The sequence below is a fragment of the Equus przewalskii genome, chromosome 21, assembly GCF_037783145.1.
Source record: "Equus przewalskii isolate Varuska chromosome 21, EquPr2, whole genome shotgun sequence".
Taxonomy (NCBI): Eukaryota; Metazoa; Chordata; class Mammalia; order Perissodactyla; family Equidae; genus Equus; species Equus przewalskii.
This window is the reverse complement of record NC_091851.1, coordinates 25,296,037-25,308,525: the sequence shown is the minus strand read 5'-3', so window position 1 is coordinate 25,308,525 and position 12,489 is coordinate 25,296,037. Positions and strand designations below refer to the sequence as shown.

The following is a 12,489-nucleotide window of genomic DNA, read 5'->3' as shown; positions in this document are numbered from 1 at the left end:
GGAGCCAGGGTGGGGCAGGCGGCCGGGCGGTGCTTCCCTCCTCCAGGGCTCGTGGGGAATTTGCCCTGCGTTGTCCGAAAGGAGCACTTAAGCTACGGAAAATTCCAAACTCCCTCTGTGCCGAAAAAGACGCTGGTTCGAGGTGTTAGAAGAGGCTTTCAACTCTCCATCGAGGTCTGAGCTGGCTCTGGAAGCCCTGGGTGGAGGGTGATGGGAGAGTATGAAGGCGCTGAGGGGGATTTGCTGAGACCCTCTTTGTGCCCAGATCGAGGCAAAGTGAGGCGCGGAGCCAAAAGACGCCGAAGACGGGAAAGTCCGAGTTGGGGCTGGAGTCAAGCGTCTCTGGGGTCTCCAGAGCGGCCCTCTTGGGAATATTCCATGAAGGCTCTGAGATAGAGTGGTCAGGGCTAGCCTGGGAGTCTGCAGATTTAGGACTCCGAGTGCTCAGCCCCATCCCTTGTGTTACCTTGGAGAAGCAACTTAACATCTCTGTTCTCCCTCGTTTTCTCCCTAGGGTCGGCTGGTGGCATAGTGGTTAAGTCTGCACCCTTTGCTTCAGCAGCCCGGGTTCCGGAGCGGACCTACACACTGCTTATCAAGCCACGTCGTAGTGGCATGCCACATACAAAATAGAGGAAGATTGGCAGATGTTAGCTCAGCGACAGTCTGCCTCAAGCAAAACCAGGAAGATTGGCAAAGATGTTAGCTCAGGGCCAATCTTCCTCACCAAAATAATTAAAATAAAAGGGGGACCCTTCTTCCTTTTTTGTTGTCCCATTTTCTGCCCTTTAGCCTTATACTCCCGCAAGCCACAGAAAATTTTGGGTTCTTTAGCAAGAAACAACTTGTTAAAATACACTGCCATTTAGCAAACCTTGTGCCACATTACTGGCTGAACACTCGCACGCACTATCTCCAGTAGCCACAGCATTCCTTTACAAGTGCTGTTTCTTCGAGACTCTGGAGCTTGTTAAATTCAACGCAGGTGATCAAACTCCAAATTTTCATTCCACTGTAGCCTCTTTTAATTGGGGAAGGATTTGGTGCTCCTTCCAGGAATGTCTGCATGTTACAAGGGTTGGATAGTGACTTTACAGTGAGGAAACCTGGCAGATACCACCTTAACAACAGGATCAAGGTTAACAATACTGGTAATAGGATATACTGATGTGTGCTCACTGATACCTTGCACTAAGGGCACATCACCACTGTGGTATTTTTCCACAAAAATATATGGCCTTAACCACGAGAAAACATTAAACCAAATTTGAGAGACATTCTACAAGGTACTTGACCCGGATTCTTCAAAATATATCAAGGTCATGAAAGACAAGGAATGAATGAAGACCTGTCGCAGACTAGAGGAGACAGAAAAACGACATTGGAAAAACTGGAGAAATCTGAATAAGGGCTGTAGTTTAGTGTTATTTTACTAATGTCAAGTTATTAGTTTTGTATCAAGTTATATGGGATGTTAACACTGGGGAAAGCTTGGTGAAGGGTATGCAGGAGTTCTCTGTACTATCTTTGCAACACCTCCATAAGTCTAAAATTATTTCAAAGTAAAGTTTTTAAAAAAGGATTGGAGGGGCCTGCCCAGTGGTGCAGCGGTTAAGTTCGCACGTTCCGCTTCTCGGTGGCCTGGGGTTCGCCTGTTCGGATCCCGGGTGTGGACATGGCACCACTTGGTAAATGCCATGCTGTGGCAGGCATCCCACATATAATGTAGAGGAAGATAGGCATGGATGTTAGCTCAGGGCCAGTCTTCCTCAGCAAAAAGAGGAGGATTGGCGGTAGTTAGCTCAGGGCTAATCTTCCTTAAAAAAAAAATTAAATAAATAAATAAAAAAGGATTGGCTACAAAGAAATGAGTATTGAATACTGGAAACATTAGGAAAGCATTTAGCAAGATGAAGAAGGGCTGCAGTGACTGTACCTCAAGAAATCCTGGAAGATAAGCACCTGAGGGATCTTCACCACCATCTTACGTATGGAGAACCAAACTGAGAGAGGTGAAAGGATTTAACATGATCACAATCACAGAAGCAAAAAAGAGAATGGCCAATAGTTCAAATGACTGGAGCCAGAATGATGGGGAAGAAGGAGTTGGAGACAGTTAGGGCCTTGAATGGCAGGCTTATGAGTTTTGGAGTTTATTCTGTGGTAAGGGAGGAAGCACTGTAAGATTTTAAGGAGGGGAGAAGCATGAGACTGAGGTCTCACAGATCATTCTGAGGCAGCACAGATGGACTGGAGGGAGAAGAATGGAAGCAATGACAAGAGGCTGCTAGTCAACCAGAGTAGGGATGAAGGATGTGGGCTGTGGCAATGGGGACAGCTGTGAGAGAAGTGATTCAAAAGAAGTTTTGAAGATGGATTTGACACGATTTGGAGACCAATTAGATAGAACACCTGAATTGACCATGGAAGACTCGCAGGGTTGTGGTGAGTAGCAGTACAGCACAATGTTTAAGAACACAGGTTTTAGAGTCAGACAGTCCTGAATTCCTATTTGCACTCTTGCCACAATACCTGTGGACACTTCAAGTTACTCCATCACTTTGAGCCTCTATTTTCTTATCTGTAAAATAGAGATAATCATCCTTCTGTAAGAGTGGCCAGGAAGACTAAATGACAGTGCATGTACCATATCTAACAGTGTTTGGGACATAGTAATAAATGTTGACAGTTGTCCTAGGACTAAGTGAATATAGGTGTGGCGGTGGTTGCTAGAATAGGGAAGACAAATAGAAAAGCAGGTCTGAATTAGAAATGAGGAAAAATAACGGTATGGATCTTCAGTTATCTGCAGGTGTGACTGCAAATTCTTAAGGGCCTTCCCTTTGGGGGGCTTTGAGGAAACCCTCTTGCCCACAGCATCTTTGCTTGTTCATTGACCAATATTGTCTTCCTGTGGTCTCCACTTAAGACCCTCCTCTCCTTGCCAACCAGGAAGATTTCCCTAGATCCTCCCCCGAAATGTCCAGACCACAATGGAACCCTACAGACACATAGGAATTGACAACTGAAATGGGCTAGGGGTGACAGAAGTTTCTGTTCTGGAGTTTCAGAACATGTGAGACACTCTTCCTAAAAGTGTGGAGAATAGCAGTCAGCCAGCCACAGCTGAGTCCCAGTTTGATGCTTTGTAGGGTTTGGGGCCAGAGAGTCAAACGGTCAGTAAGAATTACTACTGATTTTCCCATGAAAGATTTCCTCATGCTGACAGGGACATATCTTCCCCCTTTTTCTTAGCCACATTGAAGCTAGAGCTTTCTAGCTGCTTATATGGGATAGATTAAATAGGACAGGGTCTATTTTTAAGACCTGGGAAGGACCTGCAGTTTTTGTCCTCCAGTCACTGTTAGATTGGCATATTAGAAAAAATCCCACTTCTCAGCCTTTCTTCACTGGTCCTATTTTAAATGAGAGCGTGATCATTGGTTTCCTAATAAAAGTCTACTGAAGCTAGTGAGCAGGACAGCTTATTGAGAACAGTAAGTCTTGGCAGCTAGCTGGTGGTTCTCTACTTAGCACCCATGGCTGGGGTCCTGTCTTAGAGCATCTTTAGTTGTCTCAGAAAAGCAGATGTCTTCATCTCAGTTCTCTTCAACATAGGTGCCAAATCCAATCTCACCTCAGTGGGTGTTCCTAGTTTTTTTCTACTCATCACTACAGAGAGGCTGTAACTTGCCCACTTACAAAAGCAGAGACGCAGAAATCTATGCACCCCGGTCATATAGACGGCTTTTCTGCAGGCAGGGCAAACCTTCTTACTCAAGACTAACAGAAAAGTGTGCAAATGAAGGACCAAAAAAGTTTAATTATGAACAGTCTTCCATTACATCTTTTAAGGAAATGCAACTGAGGCAGCCCCCTGAAGGACTTTTATAAGGGCACTTGACTCCCTGTGGTACTTGTAGAGTTACCTGAGTATTTGAAATTACAGTTCAAGAAAACAAAGGAACTCCAATACAGTAATATACAATCCAGTGCTGCCATTCCATTTTTAGTTAATGAAAGCATAGCATATATACAAATAATTCTGTCAATACTTCCAAAAGAAAAACAAGAAAATGAGGGGGGCTGGAGATACCAACAATATTAAATAGAAGTAGTTAACCTAAAGGAGTTTAGAAGGATGGAATTACATTCAAAATAAGGAGGGATATAAAAAGAGAAGTCTAATTCCATGAGTCATCCCTGCTAACAATTCAGATTATTAACCAGATAAGTAAGAAGTGGCGGAATGGGTTTAACTGAAATAGTTCATTTAGGATGAGACCTCTGTGGACAGGTGAGTCATGTTTCACTAAAATTTGATGAATTGACATTGGTATGTCAATCTCTTGATGAAAAATTAGTATCTGAATTTTAAATAGAGTTATTGTAAGTCTTATGAAATTAGATTCTTCTGCACTCTGATATAAGATCATAAAAGGCAAGAGCAGGAATTCTTTATTAGAAGCTGCTGGATCAGTTTTAAACCACTCTATCTGATGAAACAAGTGAGGCCCTTCCCTCCTGACCCAGGCTGTGAAATGCTGACTTCCCCAACCTCCCAAAAGAGCAGAAGAATAAGGCAATTGCTCATTTTACTTTGTTTTTATTTCAACATAACATGCAGTAAAAAAATTAACAGGATTTATTAGCATTTACAATGCTTACAAAGAAAAAGGATTCTAAAAGCAATTTAGTTCAGATTTAAGAAATCACTCTAATTAAACACTTACAATAAATCTATTTCCAAATGTTCAGTTTGGACCAAAATTTAAGATAGCATTTGGTAGATATTTATGTCTGCTGTCTATTTGCAGTATTTTTATATAACCTCTGATTCTTGGGATATCCAGCCCCCATTTTCCTAACACAGCAGGGAAGACATATACATGTGGCCACTTAAATTAAAGGAAGAAATGGAGTAAGGGAGATCCCAGGCTGCAAAAATATATACAAGCATTTACCTTTCCCAGAACTAAAGTTTCTTCCATAAAAATATTAAATAGCCAAGCCCTATAGAACTAGGGCCAGGGCTACTTCAAATATAACTATTCTGTATTTTAAAAATATAGGGCAGAAAGCCTTTTGGGTGATATTTATACATTTTCACACAATATTTCTAGGTCCCTAAATGAATCATCAAGCATTATGTAGAACAAAAAAAGTCTACTTTCTTACATTATCTCTTAATTTAATCTCATAAATCTCTAGTAAATATTGTAGGTAACTACATTTCAATATGAGAATTCACCTCAATAGGAAGTCTTTACAGAAGGCTTAATCTCCATAGCCATTACCAAAGTTCAGACATATAATGAATGGGTAGTTAGCAGACATTCGCTCTGTAAGACAAAGCAATAGCGCTTTTTTCCCCTACCAACAAAAAGGCAGAGAGTCCCTACTTTGAAAACTAGGGCATTTAGAGACCATACAACATTTTCCTGGAGTATGTGGAATAAAAAAAATATATAGGGTTGGGGAGAGTCTAATCTCCCCCTTTACACTGACATGAGGCAACCCTTTCACTCACATAAGTCTACTTTATGATGGCAGTGTTTTAGAATACAGATACACAAGTTTAAAAATGTTTTTATTGTTGTTCCAGGGTGTAAAAGGAAGAGTAGTTAGGGACAAAAAAAACATTTTCTTTCCATATGGAACAGGGGTTTGCTACTCTCTGCTTATTTTTGGCTCAATGCTACTGTTCATTCTATGCTACTGAAACCTGCCAGAGTCCCTGCTTCACGAGTTATGAGGCTGTCCTCAGGGTTCAGCTATGATAGGACTCCAATGGCTTAGGCTTCATCCCACTGTCCATAAAGTCAAACCTCTGACATCAGCCATCTTGACAGAGTCTAGGCTAGGCCAAGTTAAAAGAATTAACTATATAGAAGTTCAAAGTGCATTAATTGGTTACTAACAGAGCAGCCTAAAATTAAATCGTTATGGGAAAAGTCTGTTAAAATTTTTAGAGGTGAAGAGAACATCCAATTCAGCACAATGTAAAGAATGGAAGTGACTACTCCAGTATGTTTCTGAGAAATGATAAATTTGAAGACTTTTAATTCACAGAAAGAATACATTTCTGTGGTTACTAGAAATGAATGGCTAGTAAATGTTTTACTCCTTTGTTTTTAGCCAGTACCATAGCTCTCCCTCCCTAATGGAAATATAATTTTAGAGGATGTTTCATTGACCTCTATTGGGACTAGAAAGCATCTAGTTAAAACTTGAACTCCTTAACAATAATATAACTGAACTTGTTGGATTATGCTAAAATTATAAAGATGAAACTTGTATATAGGAACATACAGAAATTGTCAATGATGGCCTTCGATGAATTCAGCTAAATTCATTCCAATTCTAGGTTAACTTTTATAAACGTCAGTGAAGGAATCATAGTGTTAATATTATTTATAAAGTTTAGTATTTGCAAGGCAATTAAAACAATCAAACTTCCAAATGAAGAGACTTATGAAGTCACTTGCAGGCTGGGACCAACTTCTCCCTGAATTCAAATTAATAAAACTACTCTGTAGAGAGATACAAGAGTCTTGCCATCACTTTGCAGGGATAACATCAAAATGATGCACGGATTCATGCTCCGGAAAGGAAAAACGACAGGCCAGACTGAAATGAGAGGGAGAGCACAAACCAGAAATTCGCTCACATCCCCCGAAGCTTTGCTAAGCTTGTACTTTTAACAAATACCTCTTACCAAGAGGCTTAATAGGAAGATCTTGCATATTTCAGTTACCATGGGACTTCCCTGCATATCTGCAGAATCTCTGAAAGAAAAAAACTTACTCCCAGGTGAGACTTTTGACACACATATACAAAACTGTTGTTAAGGAAAGAATCTAGTGGAGTAAGACAAGGCAGATTTCACTGCTGTTAAATCTCATGTTAAGTAAGGTTTTGACTAGTCATTTGCAGATCTGATTTCTGGAAACACTGAGTAGAAATCCCAAATCACTGGAAGATAAATCTCAATGATAACATTAATTTACTTACACTCAGATAACTCTCTAAACAGTCACAGTCCAAGTTTACAACAAGATGTGCAATAGGCAGAGAAGGAAAAGGACAAACATTGCAAATAAGTTCTTGTCCTTCAGTGGTGTAAGTTCTCAGAAGTTACTCTTGTCCAAATCCTTCAGTTTCTTCAATGGCAAATAACAGCTTTTCCTTCAGTTGCTCATAGCTCTTGTAGGGTGGCAGGTCCAGGCGGTTAAAACTAAAAGTAAGAATTGTTAGCTTGAGAAAAGGAAATACACAAGGAATCATATAGGCAGTGTAGTACATAACAACACTGGTTTGAAAGTCATGCAAAATTGAGTTGACATCTCAGCTCTGTCACTGAGCCTTTGGGCAAGCACTTTTACCGTTCTGACTCTTGCTTTCTTCTTTGGTAAAATGGGAATAACCATACTTAACTCTCAGAGTAGAGAAAAGAAAAAACAAGCACATATATAGCACAGGGCCTGATGCTCAGCAGGTACTCAGTAAAATTTTAGTCCTCTCATGCTCTCCCATCCACCCTAATTTGCATCAGTGGTCAGCAAACTTTTTCTGTAAAGGGCTAGATAATAAATATTTTAGACTTTGTGGGCCATAGGTCTCTTATCAAAAGGTTTTAAGTATACCACTTTAATAGTAAGAAACAATTTTCTGCTCTAATATCTAATATTCTGCTCCTACTAAATTTCTCTGCTCTATTCTTAGCTGTGAGTTTTTAAAGGGCATCTTCTAATTTTGGGTCATATTAATATCACCTTCACAAGGTAACATGTAGTGAATTTGCCCTAAAGCCTTGTCCCTCTGCTGTATTTTTAGGATAAGGCCTAGGCAAATGTTTGAAAATAAAAGAAATAACGCTATCCAGAAAGGGAAAATAAATTTACAATTATTGCTTTTGTTCATCCTTGCAAATAGAAACATGGAACTTGACAGAGTAATGAGGCTGGTTTTCATGTGTGACTGAGATAAGCTGTTCACAACAGTGTAATGGCAGAGTCTGTTCCAAGTTTGAAAGAAGCAAGGGACAAGAGGTCAAATCAAAATACATGTACACAATATGAATGTACAAAAATCAATTGTATTTCTACACACTAGCAATCTGAAATGAAATTTAAAAGATTCCATTTATAATAGCTTTAAAAAGAATAATATACTTAAATTTAACAGAAGAAATGCAAAGCTTATATAATGAAACCTACAAAACGTTGTTGAAATAAATTAAAGAAGACCCAAATAAATGGAAAGACATCCCATGTTCACAGATTGGAAGACTTAATACTGTTAAGATGGCAATGCTTCCCCAAATTGATCTATAGATTCAGAACAATTTGCATGAAAATCTCAGCTGACCTCTTTGCAGAAATGGACAAGCTGATCCTAAACTTCACATGGAAATCCAAAGGACCCAGAATAGCTGAAACAATCTTAAAAAAGTTTGAGAATGCATACCTCCTAATTTCAAAACTTACTCAAAGCTATAGTAATCAAGACAATGTGGTACTGCCATTAAAGATAGATATATAGACCAATGGAACAGAATTGAGAATCCAGAAATAAAACCGTGCATTTATGGTCAACAGATTTTCAACAAAGGTGCCAAGTTGTTATTAAAAAAACCCCACATATATGTATATGTATGGAAATACAAAGGAACAGACAATGAACCAAGTAAAAAGGGCAGATGGGGAAAATATAGGAATATCCAGTAAGGTCCAGGTATGACCACTGAAACATCTCACAAAATAAAGTTCAGATATTGTTGATGTTAGGTCAAATTCCAACATACTGTATTTAAGTTAAGATTAGGGTTAGTTTTTAGTTTTATACATTTTTGGAAATGTGGTTAAACCTCATTTATGATGAGAAAATATTTCTGTTCATCATGTTAGAAATTAGCTCTCCCAAAAGCTATCTAGACTTGATTTCTTCCTCTACCTTCAGAGAAAACTTTAAAAGTTTTCTAAATATCTCATTAAAAAAGCTTCATAGGTGGGGAAAAAAGGGATTCACTGCAAATGGGCATAAAGGATCATTTTGGGGTGATGAAAATACTCTAAAACTGGATTGTAGTGAAAGTTACTACTCTGTAAATCTACTATATATCATTTAATTAAAATGGTAAGTTTTTAAAGATTGGCACCTAAGCTAACAACTGTTGCCAATCTTTTTTTTTCCTGCTTTTTCTCCCCAAATCTCCCCAGTACATAGTTGTATATTTTAGTCATGGGTCCTTCTAGTTGTGGCATGTGGGACGCTGCCTCAACGTGGCCTGACGAGCGGTGCCATGTCCACACCCAGGATCTGAACAAGTGAAACCTTTGGCTGCCGAAGCGGAGAGTGCAAACTTAACCACTCGGCCATGGGGCCAGCCCCCAAATGGGTAAGTTTTATGGTATGTACATTATGCCTTGAAAAAGCTATTAAAAATAATTCAGTACCATGGGGAAAATATTTCACTTCTAATTTCTAATAGGCTTTAAGATCTACAGGATAACTGGGAAAAGGCTATGTTCTCTAATCTTTCTGATTTTACTTACCAGGTATGACTTCTGGGTAACCAATTTTCTTTCCCAACTTTTTCAATGCAGAATTTCTGTGGTCCATTGCTCCCTAAAACATATTGAAATCATCAACAGTTTGATAGCGCAGTGATTCTCAAATTGTGATCCCCAGTCTAGCAATATTACCATCATCAGGGAAGTATCATGAGGGAACTTGTTAGAATCACAAATCTACAGCCCCTCTCCCAAGCCTACTACTGATTGAATCAGAAACTCTGGGAGTGAGGCTCAGCAATCTGTTTTTTGTTAACAAGCTTCTAGGCGATTCTGATGGCTGCTAAAGTTTGAGAATCATTTTGTTAACATGTGTCCATGAGGAGAAAATGCAGTTTTATCTAGCGTTCCTTAGCCAGAATAACAGAATATTGTGATTAATAATACCTCACATAAGAACAGAAACATAAAAAGGTTAATTTTAGTTTTAAACACAATAGGGAAACTACAATCCACTGTCTTATACAATAAAATGATTTAAATATAAAATGGTTAAAACTTTATAAAATGTAAACATCCTAGTGAATTCAGTATTAACAATGCTTGTGCTTATAGGTCCTGTAGGGCATACCCTTACACACTTCACACACACCCAATTTTTGCCTCTCATTTACCTTCTGTTGGAGATAGCTCTGAATGGTGATCTTAAAGCACTGGTTTTCTAAAAGGTCACTGCTGCTCCTTAGGAAGCATTTACCAGTGGTCACAATATTGGTAACGCTAGTGGACTTTTTAATTAGATGGGGCCAGGCACACTAAATGTTCTGCAATGTGTGGGACAGTCATACCCAAAGAATTTCCTCATGTCCCACCTGACAACCCAGTACAAATATAAATTGGTAGTACTTTTGTATCTAATAACATTGAAGTGTTTTCACAATAGTTATGTGAAAAAGCTCAGTAATACCGGAAATGGTCACTATGAAAAAGAATATTTAAAATTATTAAATAATTAAGCTTGAAATTATTAAACAGTTTACTCTCTGCATGTTCTCTCTACTCATTACATTACAGCATTTCTAACCATATAGATGGAAAGTTTTGTTTAATACTGCTAATTAACATGTAACAAGAGCCTGATTGTTTTTAATAGACAGAATCAAATATTAAAATAGCAGAGAAATATGAAACGAAGGGATCTTAGTGAGTTTCATTAGTAAAGACTGTTTTACAAATATGTCATACTATCATCCTGAATGCTTTAGAAAATTTTACGGAATGGGAGACATCAAGTTGTAAACATTTTATGAGGAAATTATTTTTAGGTTGCCTGTTGTTTAATCTTACTCTGACACTGTTCCTAAACCTCACAACTTCTTTGTAGAGTCTTACACCTAAGTTCCTGTTTTCAGCCTATTTCAACTTTCAAATGATATGGTCTCTGAGGCCTTTTTACGTGTCAGAGCCTTGGCCTGTAGTGGAATTTCATGATAGACACTACATTTTAAATTAAGATCTACCTAATTTTTCTCCACTTTGATCATCTATTATTTATTGTGGCAGTATTATCCCTACTTCATTTAGGTTATTTCCCTCTTTTTGTTATCATAATTATTTAAGTCTATTATTTCTTACCTTTTCTATCCTTTCATATTCCAGTGCTTCTTATACAGAAGGGCTTCTGATCTTTTTTTTTTGAGAAGATTAGCCCTGAGCTAACATCTGCTGCCAATCTTCCTCTTTTTGCTGAGGAAGCCTGGCCCTGAGCTAACATCTGTACCCATCCTCCTCTACTTTATATGTGGGATGCCTGCCACAGCATGGCTTGCCAAGCAGTGCCATGTCCACACCCGGGATCTGAACCGGTGAACTCCAGGCCACCAAAGAGGAACGTGCACACTTAACCACTGTACCACCGGGCCAGCCCCCTTCTGATCTCTTAAACCCAAACCTTTTCTTTTAAATAGGAACAAGTATCTGACTACTTATTTGTGTCTTCTAACATAGTTGTTCCCAAATATACATGAATTAAAATAAATATTATTCCATTATAAATCACTTTTTAAAAATTTCTCCTTCATATTACAGTTAATGCTATGTGTGTGTATTCTTTGGAGATTGTAGATATGTTATTTCACATCTGCCAATTTCATTCCAGAATATTAAAGAGGCTACTGTAAATATTTATTACAAAAATGGGATGTTAGAACCTCATTAAATTATTATGTATATCACTCTTAGAACTTTCTACTCCAATACTGAGTGGAAGGTTAAACCAGATGGCCTCTAAGATTCTACAAGCCACAATCTTGCTGTCTCTGCCTCCCACAGGTATCCATGTTGGACTGTTAGACAGCCCCACCCACCCCTAAATATTATTCCCAAGAGCAGACCTAGTTCTCATTCCTTTAATGATCAAATTTCCAGTTTAGACTGAGAAGCTTGTATCGTTTTCCTCATTTTGGTCACTACTCCTTACCTCCCCAATCCGTAACATGGTTTCTCCTTTTCAAACTAGAGAGTATTATTACAAGTTCCCCTCTCCAAAACCTTACTTAGAAGTTTTCTTAGTAACTTACTTAGAAAGTTTCTTTCTTAGAAATCATCCTTCTCTGAGACCTTTCTGGCTCACTAGATAAAAACCTCCCTTCTATATTGCTTCTGAGAGAGTAGAATATTTATTTCTCCTCTTCACCCTCTGTCTGGCCTCTCCTTTATTTATTTATTTATTTAAAGATTTTATTTTTCCTTTTTCTCCCCAAAGCCCCCCGGTACATAGTTGTATATTCTTAGTTGTGGGTCCTTCTAGTTGTGGCATGTGGGACGCTGCCTCAGCGTGGTTTGATGAGCAGTGCCATGTCCACGACCAGGATTCGAACCGACGAAACACTGGGCCGCCTGCAGCGGAGCGCGCTAACTTAACCACTCGGCCATGGGGCCAGCCCCTGGCCTCTCCTTTAAGTCTGCCTCTAGG

At 38.9% G+C, this 12,489-nt stretch overlaps 1 protein-coding gene and 1 long non-coding RNA gene across 9 annotated transcripts in view; one reads left to right on the top strand and one right to left on the bottom strand.

Annotated features, from left to right (window-relative positions):
• The first annotated feature begins 35 nt into the window (after positions 1–35).
• LOC139078059 (uncharacterized) lies at positions 36–764 on the top strand. The gene is made up of 2 exons (XR_011530790.1): positions 36–174; positions 515–764. It is a non-coding gene; the product is annotated as an uncharacterized lncRNA (long non-coding RNA).
• A 3,826-nt stretch (positions 765–4,590) lies between these two features.
• Positions 4,591–12,489, bottom strand: part of ITCH (itchy E3 ubiquitin protein ligase) — a 109,091-nt gene continuing 101,192 nt past the window's right edge. For all 8 annotated transcript variants that reach the window (XM_070588116.1, XM_070588115.1, XM_070588117.1 and 5 more), the window contains 2 exons: positions 9,558–9,630; positions 4,591–7,237 (listed from right to left, as the gene is read on the bottom strand). In XM_070588116.1, the coding sequence (XP_070444217.1) occupies positions 7,138–7,237; positions 9,558–9,630 (173 nt within the window). In that variant the 3' untranslated portion in view covers positions 4,591–7,137. The remainder of the gene's footprint in view (positions 7,238–9,557; positions 9,631–12,489) is intronic.